Source organism: Astatotilapia calliptera, chromosome 2 (genome assembly GCF_964374335.1).
Source record: "Astatotilapia calliptera chromosome 2, fAstCal68.1, whole genome shotgun sequence".
NCBI classification, from domain to species: Eukaryota; Metazoa; Chordata; class Actinopteri; order Cichliformes; family Cichlidae; genus Astatotilapia; species Astatotilapia calliptera.
The window spans coordinates 6,913,331-6,927,897 of record NC_137423.1 but is presented as its reverse complement, the minus strand read 5'-3'; the positions used below and the strand labels follow the sequence as shown (position 1 = coordinate 6,927,897).

The 14,567-nt window shown below is 40.6% G+C and overlaps 1 protein-coding gene across 22 annotated transcripts in view; it reads right to left on the bottom strand.

Moving 5' to 3' along the window:
• The window catches only part of prom1a (prominin 1a), a 94,223-nt gene extending 80,398 nt beyond the window's left edge, over positions 1-13,825 (bottom strand). For all 22 annotated transcript variants that reach the window (XM_080304842.1, XM_080304797.1, XM_026183095.2 and 19 more), the window contains exon 1: positions 12,749-13,825. In XM_080304842.1, the coding sequence (XP_080160968.1) occupies positions 12,749-12,977 (229 nt within the window). In that variant the 5' untranslated portion in view covers positions 12,978-13,825. The remainder of the gene's footprint in view (positions 1-12,748) is intronic.
• Between the last annotated feature and the right edge of the window lie 742 nt (positions 13,826-14,567).

The window sequence follows — 14,567 nt, the reverse complement described above, 5'->3', positions numbered from 1 at the left end:
CAAGGAGATCTGTGTGGCCGAGTGTACATTTTCACCTGTGATAGCCTCTTTAGCACTGTGCTGCACACAGTGACACATCGCCTGTGGCAATCAGCTGCCATTATGCTACAGGCGACTAAGGCTGTCCCTGTTTGTGTCCTCAAGCATCCCAGCACTAACAACCATCACTGTCAGTGCAATGACACAACTGTGTGTGACAGCACAAAACCACAGCAGAAGAACGATACACATCACTTTCTGTCATCCAGATGCTCCAAGAGTATGACTGGGCCAGGGAATCATGCAGTGATGCTAAATTACACAGCAGTTTATTTATAGCCTGGCAGTTTAGTAAGATTGTTAAAAATGAACCAGATTTTGCAAACAAAAATGTATCTTTCTGTTACATTAAGGATTTGTGAAACATACAGATCAGTTGAATAGATGGTTAGATAATGAGATGATAATAAATCCACACACAGTCGTATCAGATCTTGTTTAGTAACAGATGGAAGCTATGAAAAGTTTAAAATACTGGAGGACATGAAAGTGTTCCTCACATGTTTGCATCATGGGCCTCAGGGCAGTAGTTCTACAAAATAATGAAAAAGGCAGCAACGTGACCCTGTTTCCTCTACATATGTGTTACAGAAGCCTCGATAAACATGATGCAGTTGCCCCAAATCTGTGTTTTTATAATATTTTAAACACTCTACACACAGTAATTAATTATAAACTGAATATTGCACATATATCCGCTAATATTGTACATATTTTAGCCTGTCTGCAGACAAAAACACAAAAATTCTTAGCAGATGATAAATACTTATAATGTAAGGAGGAAGGTGACAAAATATTTCTTAGCAGTCCTTGTGTTACATATGTTGAAGTGCTTTAATCAGATCATTATGGCTTATAATATGTTTACGAAGGATCTTTAAAGTAGACTCAATCTGCTATTTTTCCCTGAATACATGATTCATTAGCTTTTTGGGGTTCTCCAAAATATTATGCAGTAGGGTTAATTTCATTAATATTGCAAAAAAATTTGATATTAATATCAATAATCAGAGATTTGACACTTGAAATCCCAGTAGGATGTGACAAAAACACCTTACCCAGGAGGTGTCCAGGAAGCAACCTAGTCAGACACCAAACCATCTCAGGTGGCTCCTTTTGCTGAGGAGTAGAAGCTGTACTCTGAGCCCCTCCAGAATGAGCTTTTATGTGCAATCTACCCTTTTGGTCACTATCCAGAGCTTGTAGCCATAGGTGAGGGTAAGAACCTATGTTGACAAGTACCACAGAAGACCAGTACAGCATCCGCATCATTGAGGACATTGACAGAAGGATTGGCCCACTGTACGCTCACCTCTTGTGAGCAAGAGTTTAAGACATATCTCCCCCCCCCAAGCATTCCCCACAGATTGCTCCAAGGTACGCAGTCGAATAGCATCTCCAAGTCCCCAAAACACTCAATGCCAATTTCCATAAGGCCAAACAGAAGAACAAAATTTCCCATTCAGTCTGTGCTCAAATCACCATTATTCATAATTCTCTCTGTCGGCAGATAAAAGATTTATAAGGGATTTGGTATTCCTTTCTTGCCTTTGTAAAACAGAAATAAAATATTTTGGGGGGAATATTTTTTTTGCAATAAAAGTGTACATTTTTATTTTATTCCTGGAATAAACGGTCTCTTTCCTCTATGGTCTCTATGCCTATGTTGTGCTTACAGATGCACAGCAGGTAGCAGCAGCAGGTTTCTTATTCAATTCAGTTCAATTTTATTTATATAGTGCCAAATCACAACAATAGTCACCTCAAGGCGCTTTGTATTGTACAGTAGATCCTACAATAATATATAAATTATTATTAAGATTCTTATTACACATATGCTTAACAGTAGTATAACAATAGTAACAAAATTACCAATAACAAAAGTAATAATGATTAAAGAATTCTAACTCAAATATGTCTGAAGAATTTCATTTGTCTTTGTGACCACAAAAGTAAACTTTCTTAAAAGCCCCGGCAATGTTAGCATACCATCCAACCATTCACCCACACCACCCCCTGTGATTAAGGGCCCTCTTACCTCACACCAAGTCTCTCTCCCTACTGTTGGATAGACTCTGAACTACAGCTGGTAACAGAAGTTCATGTTCTTGCGCTTGAGATCTGCTACAAGCTCTAAGTAGAACATACAGGAGGTGGAGAGCTGGTTCTGCTACACAGAGCAGAACATGGACTACCATTTGTTGGTGTATTACCATCTTCATCTCACAGCAAGAGGGGCCTGGGTTCCAATCCAGCAGCCAGATGGGGTCTTTCTGTGTGGAATTTGCACTGTCTCCTTGTGTCTGCTTGGGTTTGTTTTTTTTTGTAATTTTGTATTTTTCCCCAGAAAACAGTTCAGTTTCCCCAAGTTTAACATTGTATTTGTGAACAGGAGGTTGGCAGATTTTTAAAGAAAGCTGACTAATGAACATTACCACTTAACTTTGTGACAATTTAACAGAGCAACAATCACTGCCTGTCCAGTAAGTTCTTTATTCTGTGGATGGACTTGCGTTTCCCTGTTTTGGACTACAGCTGCAGATGGCAGTCCTTGTTCTACTCTAGCACCAGCTCTCCACATATGTTCTACTTGGAGCTTGAAGCAGATCTCAAAGGCAGAACAAGAACTTCTGTTACCAGCTGTAGTTCAAACAGAGCAATTAGAGCCTGTCCAACAGTAGGGAGAGAGACTTGATGTAAATGAATGATACTGAGTACATTGAACAACTTGACCAACCTGTCCCCAGGGAAACACTAGATAGTTAAGACCAGATATAGCTGGTTACCAGCAACTGAACTTAGACAATAAAACAGAGACTACTAAATCAAACATGTGAAAAACTTTGAATATAAAAAGCAGCTGTTTGTGAAAATGTGTCGTATCTACTGGACCTGCCAGTACCATCAACAAGCTATCCTGAAACTGAGATCTGTACAGCAAAATTTAAGTACGGGTTGCATACATAGTTTATACTGGTTTCAGTCTAAACTTTTTCGGGATGGCTGTAGCTCATGAGGTAGAGCAGGTCATCTACTGATTGGAAGTGTCTGTGAAGGTTCTCAGTCATCCAGGTCATCGTAGTCAAAGGAGCTTGCAAAGAAAAGCGTCTGGACTTTAAGTTGCTTGAAGACGTTTCACCTCTCATCCGAGAAGCTTCTTCAGTTCTAAGGTCAAATGGTGGAGAGTCCCAGATATAAACCTAGTGGGAGTAACCCCCCACAGAGGGACAAAAGGACCCCCTGATGTGGGGGGTTACTCCCACTAGGTTTATATCTGGGACTCTCCACCATTTGACCTTAGAACTGAAGAAGCTTCTCGGATGAGAGGTGAAACGTCTTCAAGCAACTTAAAGAAGTCCAGACGCTTTTCTTTGCAAGCTCCTTTGACTACTGATTGGAAGGTTGGTGGTTCGATCCCTGGCTGCTCCAGTCTGCATGTCAAGTATCCTTGGGCAAGATATTAACCCCAAGTTGCTCTCCGATCGGAGTGTGAATGTACTTAGAAAGCACTATGTATAGAGACAGTGCTTGTGAGAATGGGTGTGATTGGGTGAATGTGGCATGTTGTATAGAGCGCTTTGAGTACTCCGAGAGAGTAGAATTAAGTATAGTATATAGGTTCTATATAAGAATCCATCCATTCACTTTTTTACCTTTATGCACAGTGCTTCCACTGTGTCACCTACTCAGCAAGACATGTACACAGTAAAGACTTGAAATACTTGTTGAAATTGGTCTGGCAAGTAAGCCTAATTTTTTTCACTGGATCTTTGTGTCTCATAACAAAACGTGCAAAATAGGACACCAGCCCATCATGTGGGCACATATTGTTCTGGAAGTCATCTGTTTATCCACTGACTTGTATTATGAATAGAGAACTGATTCAGATCTGCCAAACATCGTGATTGTAAATTTAAGCCCCTTTGAGCGAATCATCACAGCATCTAATAGTAATCTCCACAGATGTGCCTTCTGCTGAGAAAATCTCTAATTAGGAAAATGTTTAACTGGCTGGAAAAATGCTGAAAAAAAATAACCACTCATGACTTAGTTTCCCATATTTCCTTCTTTACTGTGATCCCCCCCAGTCACCCTCCTCAACAGAAACGATGGGGTCAGTAGCAGATACACTCAGTATCTTGCTCAAGGACACTTCAGCAAAACAGATGCTGGCTGTCAAGGGGCTCAAGCCACGACCTTCCAAATGAAGGACGCTCTCTTTAATCACTTTAGCGCTAGACTGTTATCTGACAAGGCCTTTGGCATCACCCAGTCATTCTCATGTGCTATGAATGACCTTTGGGCATGTGCAATTCAATATCCAACACTAGCTTTTTGGTTGAGTCAAATTAAACCCTGAAGAGTGGACAGCCTCAGCTGTATTCAAGGTCAAACATCAGAAATAACCTAAACCCTGCCAACCTCTCTCTCATCTGCATATGTCATCTTTTTCCCTTCATTTTTTAATGTATCAAACAACCTCCAAAAGGCAGACAGATTCCAAATATTACTTTTGTAAAGCCACATATATTGGAGAGTAATGAGGATGTAGTGCCATAATCAATTTTACAAGCAAATCAGTATTTCGTCAGCAAATTCTCAGATTTGTAAACCTAGTAAAACATTCAGCTAAAAACACAGAATGCCAAAGGGTCAGTGTCTGCAGTCTAATCCCACCGCAATAATCTGTTATTCCTATCATTTTACTTTTTTTCATAAGCTATAATAATGTTAATCAGCTTCTGCAAAAAATTCAAGGCAAGAAATAATGTTCACATTAGTAGAACTCTCTTAATGTGACTAAAAATAACTAGCTGCCTTGGTTTTTTAAAACTGAGTGTTTGCTGCTATGGTAAGAGAAAGTTAGAAAAAACTATATGCGTTTACCAGCAGGATCAATTCTTCTGTCATCAGAAACCATGTCTGAATAAACAATTATTCAAAAAGTATAAATACCCATCTTCTATCAGTCTAGTTCATTATACGCAGCAACAATCATGGGGAGACTGCTGATGTCCAGTTGACTGTAATCAACACCCTCTGCAATAAGGATAAGATACAGTAGGTCATTGCTGAAAAGGCTAGGTGGCCACAGAGTGCTGTATGCAAGCATATAAATGGAGAGCTGAGTGAAAGAGAGAAGTGTGATAGGAAAAGGCGAACAAGCAATACGGATGAGATGGACATGAGATGATTGTCAAGGTGATTCAAGATTTTGAGAATGCTTCACAAAGAGTGGAATGATACTGGTGTCAGTGTATCAAGAGACACTACACATGGATGTCAGGAAAAGAGCGGCAACCGTCGGACTCCTAATATCAAGAAACTCCTGAAGAAGAGACATCATGAGTGTCTTACCTGGACTAAGGAGAAAAAGAATAAGACCACTGCTCAGTGGTCCAGAGGCCTGTTTTCAGATTAAAGTAAATGTTTTGCATTTCATTTGGAAATCAAAGTCCCGGAGCCTGGAGGACGAATGGAGAGGCACATAATCCAAGGTGTTTGAAACCCAGCAGATGAAATGTCTGCAGTCTTTAGAATGTCATTTCATCTGCTGGTGTTGCAGGTGGTGGTCCACTGTATTTTATCAAGTCCAAAATCAATACAGCAGTTTACCAGGAGATATTATGTTGACAAGCAATATGGAGATCCTGTGTTCCTTTTCCATCAGCATCTGTCCACAGTGCCAAACTACTACCAAATTGTTTACTCACCATATTACTACTGTACTTGACTGGTCAGCCAACTTGCCTGACCTGAACCCCAAAGACAATAGCCCATTCTCTACAGGGTATTGTCTCTAGAGGAAGATGAAAAACACTGGAGCCAAAAATACAGAGAACCTGAAGACTGTAATCAAAGCTCAAAAATCTCAGCAGTGCCAATGATGCATTGATGTAGAAATTCATTGTAAAGGAGCCCCAACAAAGTAGTGAGTGTACAAATTAGCATTAGATATATACAAATCGAAACTGCTCTGTTAAGGATTACCAATGACCTTCTGATGGCAGCTGATTCTGGTCTCCTATCCATTCTCATCCTTCTTGATCTTAGTGCGGCGTTTGATACCATTTCTCACAATATTCTCCTGAACCGGTTAGCTTCCATTGGTATTAGTCATACCCCACTTACCTGATTTACCTCCTATCTCTCAGACCGCACTCAGTTTATCCAACTTAAATCCCATTCTTCAGCTCTCTATCCTGTTTCTGCTGGTGTGCCCCAGGGTTCAGTATTGGGGCCTCTTTTATTCATTATTTATATGCTTCCTCTTGGTTATATATTCCGAAAATATAATATAAATTTTCACTGTTATGCCGATGACACCCAGCTCTACCTTTCTTCTAAACCCAATTCATCCCTCCCACCTACCTCCCTCTCAGACTGTCTTATTGAGATTAGATCCTGGTTCTCCTCCAATTTCCTCAAACTTAACAGTAATAAAACTGAAGTTTTACTTGTTGGTACACCATCTATCTTAACCAAATCCCACAGCTTTTCCATTAACGTTGAAAATTCTCCCACCCTTCCCTCCCCTCAGGTTAAGAGTTTGGGTGTCATACTTGATAATACTCTTTCATTCCAGTCTCACATTAATTACATAACACGGTCTGCTTACTTCCATTTACGTAATATTCACCGACTCCGTCCCTTCCTTACTCCCCATGCTGCTGCCATCCTTGTCCATAGTCTTATTACATCCCGTATTGATTACTGTAATTCCCTCCTATTTGGTCTCCCTAAAAGGTCCCTTCATAAACTCCAACTTCTTCAAAATTCTGCAGCTCGGGTCATAACTTGCACTCCGTTAAGTGCTCATATTACCCCAGTTCTTCAGCAGCTTCACTGGTTGCCCATAGAAGCCAGGATAAATTTTAAAATCTTACTTCTTGCATACAAGTGTATCCATAAATCTGCTCCTTCATATTTGTGTGACCTGCTCCATATCACCACTGTTTCCCGCACTCTCAGATCATCATCTGCTATTCATCTTACTGTTCCGTCCTCACACCTTATCACTATGGGGAACAGAGCTTTCGGTCGCTCTGCTCCTCGGCTCTGGAACTCTCTTCCTCCTGCACTAAGAAATATTGACTCCCTCTCCGTATTTAAGACACAGCTCAAAACACATCTGTTTAAACTGGCTTATTCGCTTTAATGCTGATTTTATCTGTTGTCACGCTCTGTTTTGTAATTTTAACTTATTTTATGTATTTTATGACTATTGTTCCTTTTATTAATTGTGTTTTTTTTTAGGTGACCTTGGGTTTCTGAAAGGCGCCCTCAAATAAAATGTATTATTATTATTATTATTAAATCAAATGGAGAGGGATCTAAATCAGCCACTCAAGTAATCCGTGGTGGGGCAACCATAAGAAAGCTTGTAACAGTAAACATAATGGGACACTTAAATAACCCTCACCAAGGTAAATATATAATTTAAAGAAGATTAAAAAAAAAAGCAAAGTTGCTAAAGTTGAAGCTATTCTGAGTTCAGAGTGAGCCACTAGCCAGCAGCCACAATATGAGCAAAGAATCAAAGCAGTTAGACAAATGAGGAGATAAGTGAAAAACAGAAGAAGGTTGCTATCCTGTTATCTGCTGAAACAAATGTAAGTAAATCACATGCGTTTTGTTATACCAATCTTCTGTGCCTGATTTTGGTTGGTATACTAAAATGCATCAGATAAAGGTGGGTGTACGTCAACAAATTTTCAGTTAATTATTTGTACCAGTATGAGAGCACAATTTTCAGTTGTTGTTTTTTTATACACCTTTCCCTCAGAGTTTTAGTGTGTCCATTTTATTTCTGTAAACTAATGTGTTTTTATATCTAGTTTTAGTTTTTAGTTTAGATTTCGTTAACTATAAAAACCTTGGTGTTACTGTAAATCCCAGCAAATCTTGTAGCGCTCAAGAATGAGAGAGAACACTAACATCTTCTGATTAAATCCTAGTTATTCCAACCTTTTACTTTCATTTAGCTACTTAATTGAGATTTCTCATCATTTAACTTTAAACAAACTCTGCTATATTAAGATTTCTTCCAAAGAACATGAAAGAAAGAAAAAACCTCAGAAATGCAGCTCACGATGAGCTTCCTTGTCTTTGTCCTTGGTTAGAAATCTTTTGAAGTCTTCCTCTTCAGTTTCTTTCATGTCTACCTGTCCCTCACTGAACACTAAAGTCGCTTCATGCCTCTTTGCTGGAGAAAAAAAAAAACCCACCCTGGGTTCCCTTCGAATGAGTGTTAAATAACAAACATTAGGTAAGACCATATACCCTGAGCTGCATAAATCTACATAACTCCACAGTACTTTTCATGATCATGATGATGCAGTAAGATACACAAGCCAGCGAGGTGAAGCAAATCACACAGGTCATGATCACTGGTGATGGGTTTCCCTGGCAACTGTTAGGTTCTTTGAAAAACGTCCTCTGTGGTCTGAATTCCACCTAAACATGGTTTCTTGAGAAAAGGAAACACTAATGAGGAAACACTTTCCAACAGGGATCTGCTGCACGATAATGGCTGGCACTGGCTTCCCAGCTGCGCTCACCCACAGGCATGAAATGGTACATTTCAAAACCGCAGACGCAACTTAATGCACAGCTATTCTCAAGCGATGGCTGACTTACACCAGGATTAATTAGCAGACATGAAAACCTAAATAGATGCAACTAAATGCAACTATTATGTCATGTTTACATTCTTACTAATTCGGGAAGGGGAATTGATTGAATGCTTTCTGATACTGTTGATATCAATATTGTCAACCTACATTCATGTTTTCTACTGAAATGCTTTTGAGCAAAGCATGTCATTGCTACTTAATCATTCCCCTGACAGGCAAACTGGATGAGAGTAAAAGAAAAAAGAAAACGTTTCTAAATGAGCTTGCAATATTAGGATGAGTGCGGGCACTATGAGGACACTATCTGAAATCTACTAGTGTATTGGCTCTTATTTTGAAAGTTCAGACGCTGCCTAGAAGAAAGCACAGTCCTTTCCTTTTCCTTGCGATTTCCCTACCAGCTGGCTCGTAAACCAGTTTGCTGCATTGGTCTTGAGATCATTCACCTTTGCTTTAACAAACACAGATGATTCAGTGTCCTGCTCAAGCACCCTTGTGCATTTGAGGGAGTAGGGCTCAAACCTCTAACACTGCAAACTTTTCAATTCACAACAGCGATACTACTACTTCCCCTGCATCTGTAACCTCTGGTGTCAGAGGTTACACAGGACCCTGGGCTTTTTTGGAAAGTATCCATTCACTTTTGATGAAAAAAAGTCAACATCCTAATGAGAAGAATTCATCACAAAGCCATAACTGCTGTGAAATTGCAGTGTAAAAAGGGTTTGTGATCCTATACATCAGCTTGAGTATTGGATTGTAGCATCTGTGTGTCGGTGAGAGTGTGGGTAAGTGTGAGGGAGGCGTCAACAGCTCCTGGAGGCTTCCACACTGCAGCTGTTGGAGACAAAAAAGTTAGAGAATATGTCGCTGTTTGTTCGATTTGTGTGGGTGCTGATGAAAGACATTTGTTGCTTCTTTTCTAATCAAACCTCCTACGAGCTCGGAGCCGCTTGCCGCACATACAGCGTGATGAACACATCAGCTGACTAAATTGAGCATTCATGAGATTATAAAGACATTGCTCAATGTAATGTGCTATGCGCACTGATAGTAAGAGATGTGATGATGGAGCGTCGCTAATTACTCATCAACATAATGTTCATCTCACACTTGTTTATAGGGTTAGCCTAACTGGCTGTTGACTGTATTGGATAAAAATCCACAAGGGTCGAACAAGCCTCGGGGATATAGCACATGTATGAAACCTTTGATATTGGAGCTATAATTTAAAAAAGGAAAACAGTTTCATTAACTGACATTAACATGAAACACAAGTACTCTGCTGTCTATTCAAAAATCTGAAAATATGACAATAATTGTGTTTTCTGTGCTACCAAAAGCAATGTTCAGGTAGATGTAGTGGATAAATGAGAAAAGTAAGACCTATATACGCAAATGCCTGCATGTTAATGTAAAGCAGGGGTGGGGAACTCCAGGTCTCAAGGGCCAGTATCCTGCAGGTTTTAGATATCAGCCTGGGTCAACACAACTAATCCAATGATTAATTCATTACCAGGTCTCTGGAGAACTTCAAGACATGTTGAGGAGGTAATTTAGCCGGTTAACTCAGCTGTGTTGGATCAAGGACATCTAAAAACTGCAGGACACCAGCCCTTGAGGTCTGGAGTTCCCCACCCCTGATTTAAAGGATGGTATGCTATCCTTTTCTGTAGCTCAACCTTCTCCTTTTTCCATCAACAAAGGTACTGCGCCAACTACACATTACTCCTGCAGTGCTCATCCATGGAAACCAATGCCATGAAGCTCATGACACATAGTTTCGGTGCTGATGTTATAGCGAGAAGAGGTTTGGAATTCTGCATTTATTCAGTGAGCAGAACGTTGTTGACTTTTACCATTTGCACTGTGCACCTCAGCACTCGGTGACCCTGTTCTGTAACTTTTTATGGTGTGTCATGGTCTAGAATAAAGGGCTATTCTATTCTTTTCTAGATAGGAAGAAATATTATGAACTGACTTGCTGCACTGGTGGCTTTCTATTACAGTACCTCACTCAAATTCAGTCAGGCCATTCTTTTACAATTGTCTTTAAAGGCAGACTACATGGAAAGGTGCTTGATTTCATAGACCTGAATTCAAAGGTTAAAGGTGTGGCCCGATACTTTCGCCCATATAGTGCTTGTCAATCAACTGTAAATAAATTACAAAAAAATATTAAAAATGACTCATTCTCTGCTAATGCTCTGAGTATGGTTTTGCTTTCAATTATGGGTTTGAGAAACCTTTGAAACAAACACCTGGTCCAGATGTTGGGGAAGGAATGAGTGGCTGACGCTGCTCGTCTGTATTGGGATATGAATAACAAGATTTGTCATGGTCCAAATGTATCCACAAAAATAAATACATAAATAAAGTCACATCCACAGAACTAGTGTGTGTGTTTGTGTGTATATATAGCAAGATGTTCATTTGCACATTTTCTAATATCTTCATTTTCTAACAGAAAATAGAAAATTAATAAAACATTTGTTGTAGCCATCATCATCTCAAACAAATGCCCAACAAATGAATGGTAGTTAGTAGTGGGATCACTCCAAAAGACAAGATGTTGTTTTGTTTGGGAGTGAACTGTCCCTTTAAATCAGATGTGATTAGGAAACAGATGAACATAATTTAAGAGCCTTTTTTGCTACAGGATTCAGTGATTCATTCTTTAAAAGCCTGCTGTAACAACGTTAACACTGTATCTTATCACAGGCTGAAGAGAAACGACACCCAGGTCGACCCAGCCTAAACAGTGCTCCACTCTGACATCTGCGCCACTTCAAGTCACAAACCACTGGAGTGGAAACCGAGTGCAGATCTTTCTTCTGGCTCATCTTATAGATTTTAACATAACTCCAAGTTATGTAATGGCGCAGCGCAAGAGATGTAGTTGACAAGCCGTGAAAGGCCAATGGTTTCCTGCAAACCAGCTTGTAGCCTTATAATCAAAGCAGCCCTGACAGAATTGGATTTAGATATGCAAACATGTACAGGTTCTATTAATAACCAATGACCTTTACTTGCAAAATTTCCTTTCATGACCCCCCCCCCCCAAAAAAAAAGAAAAAAGAAAAACATCTGCGTGAAATTTCTAGTCAAAGAAATTAAACATACATGTCTCTGAACTGTCGTTTATTATCCTATCCCACTGTTTCCACATGACTTCCACCCTCTTCCTTGGATTATTTAGTGTGTGCACCCATGAATGAACTAACAGCTTCACTGCGCAGTGGTCTGTCTGCTCCATAGGATTAGGCCATGAGCCCCCAACTGCCGGTGACAAACTGAAAACTAAAAACGCCAACAGCATATGGCGCAGGGGTTTATGGGATTACTCAATTAACAAGGTGACTCAGAGAGATACTAATCTGCAAAATGTTTCTTCGACTGAAATGCATGCAGTGGAGTAGAGTCTTTTGAGCACCCAATACCCAATTAAACACACACAGAGACACCTCCGTGTGTGGGGGTGTGGTTAAGCAGCCAGGTATAATTGTATTAAATGTAAAGCCATGCGCGTTCAAGCTCTTCGGGTGCTCATACCAACAAACTACCCAACGACGTTCATTCACAGAGGCAAAAACAACGTGCACCGCTGCTGTCAGCGGGAGGCTCATTAATTGTAATTATCCTGACACAAAGTGCGCCGCAGGCAGAAACACCACCTTCAAGTGCGTGCTGTGAGCGCTGAACGGGGCGCATGACGCACAACTGGACCAATCCGCAAGTGGACACCTTTTTCACGCAGTGAGACCGAAGAAGCGCTATAAAATTCAAAGTTTTGATTCCTAACCCAATATCCACAAAACTAGAATAAATATTTATGTGCCTAATTCATAAAAACGTTTAAAAAAGTCAATTTGTAATCCAGTATAATAACCTGCAGTTTCTCTCTTGTTCGTGTCCCTGTTTGCGTCCCACAAGACAACCAAGCGGGAACAACACTCATAGATTCTCATAACTTATTCCCCCATGACTTCCATATACATTTCAGACACGTTGCCCAGGGCTCGGTCTGCATTTGTTGTGCTGTAGCCACCGTGAGCTCGATTGGGGATGCTTACCGTGTGGAAAAGCGTTGGGTTGTACCGCATACAGGAAAGCATGGACCATGTGGAACAGAATCCCTATCGGTCCAGGTTCGTAATGGGCCAACGTCTCGTAAACTCCCGCTGGCACATAGCCGAAATTCAACTTTCCTGGGGGTGGGAGTCTCCGCGGCTCCGTCTCTTGCTGGAGTTCGCCGGATGCCAGCCACAGCAACAGCAGGAGGAGGGTTCCCGGCTTCCACATCGTGTCCAAACGAAACACCGACCTGTCGTGAAACTGGAACTAAATTCTCAGTGATCGAGAAAACTGGACGGCGACTGCCCGGAATCTTGATTATTATCGGAGTGGGGGAAAAGAGAGAATACAGATAAAAGTGTTCCGCAGCTTTTTAAGTCCTGCTTCCCACCGAGCGACTTGTTCCGAGCATCGTTCCCCGCGGTCTGGAGCTCTTAGACGGACGCAAATCGGACGATCTTCTCCCACGTCCCCTGTGTTCGATGCGTTTGGATGAGCGCGCCTGTCGCTTCCACTCCGGCATCTGTGCAGCACGGGGATGCGCTGCGTCACGGGAGCGGGCGATGGTGCGCGCCGCCGTTTGCAAAGGGAGGACGGGTCCAGAGGGAGGTGCTCCTCCTGCCGGGGAGAGGAAGTAGAATCTTAAAGATCTAACCTACTAACGTTTTGATTGGAGAGATTAGTTTGGGGCAGAACACGTTAAAACCACCTTTAGACAGTTTACATATATTGAAATGCCGTTTTGAGGCACTGTTCCCTCGGGTCTGCTGGAAATCATTCGATTTTATATTAGAAAATCATGCTTATCCAGCAATATTTGACTTTAGTATCACTTAAACATGTTTACAATTAATTCCTCACCTTTTGATAGCATTGGATTGTTTATAAGATCCATCTACACAACCCACATTAAGCGTTATTTTTAAAAATGCTGAGATGTGAGCTTGAAAAGAGACAATGAATTTTTTTTCCACAACAGGAATTCTAGTTGTGATAATAATGAAATCTTAGCTGTAATAAATATGCAGTGTTACTGTGTTAAGAAAGCTGATTAATTTTCAAATAAATACTTTAAACAGTTACAACTTTCATTTTCTTATATGACATTTGCAGCTAGCTTTCACCCACTGGTTAGTTTTAAGAACTAAAAACAATTTTTTTAGGGGTACACTATTGTGGCTGTGGGTTAAAATACACTGCTCCACAGAGGTAACCCTTCATGTTGAAACATGCCAAGTTGGGAGGAAAAGTGATGTCTAATGCCAACTTTATGGTTTATGCACTAGGACACCTTGTTCCCTATAGGACAGTAGATTTGTTAAAAGCAGATTATTTTATTCCCCGGAAATGAGAATGACCGATTACATGTACATTTTCAGACCAGGTATTAAGCAGTATAAAGTCCATGTCGAATGTAATATGTGGTGCTCCAGTGGGTCAGGCAGAAGGCTTTTATCTGGGAGAGTGGGGTTGGGGTCCTGTGTGAAGCCAAAAGCAGCACTGAATTACATTTGCCAAGTATCAAACACCTGAGTATCCATGCACTGAAGAAAAAAGAGGAAAAAGGCTTTTTTTTCTCTTTCACCTTTTCTGTTCACTGCAGCTTTAAATTGTCAGTTGTGGGGGAATATTATCATTATATCCACTACAGAAGTATAATTACTCTTATTTAAGTTAGACTCAAAGTTAATAAGCTGATTACAGCCTTAGATGTTCATGTGGGGCCATTCTGGCTGTTCCCAGGCTGAGGTTTAAATCTGAAGGTTGTTGTGTTTTCGCCATCTTAGATTCTGACTCCGGAACAACCTTCCTGAGGAG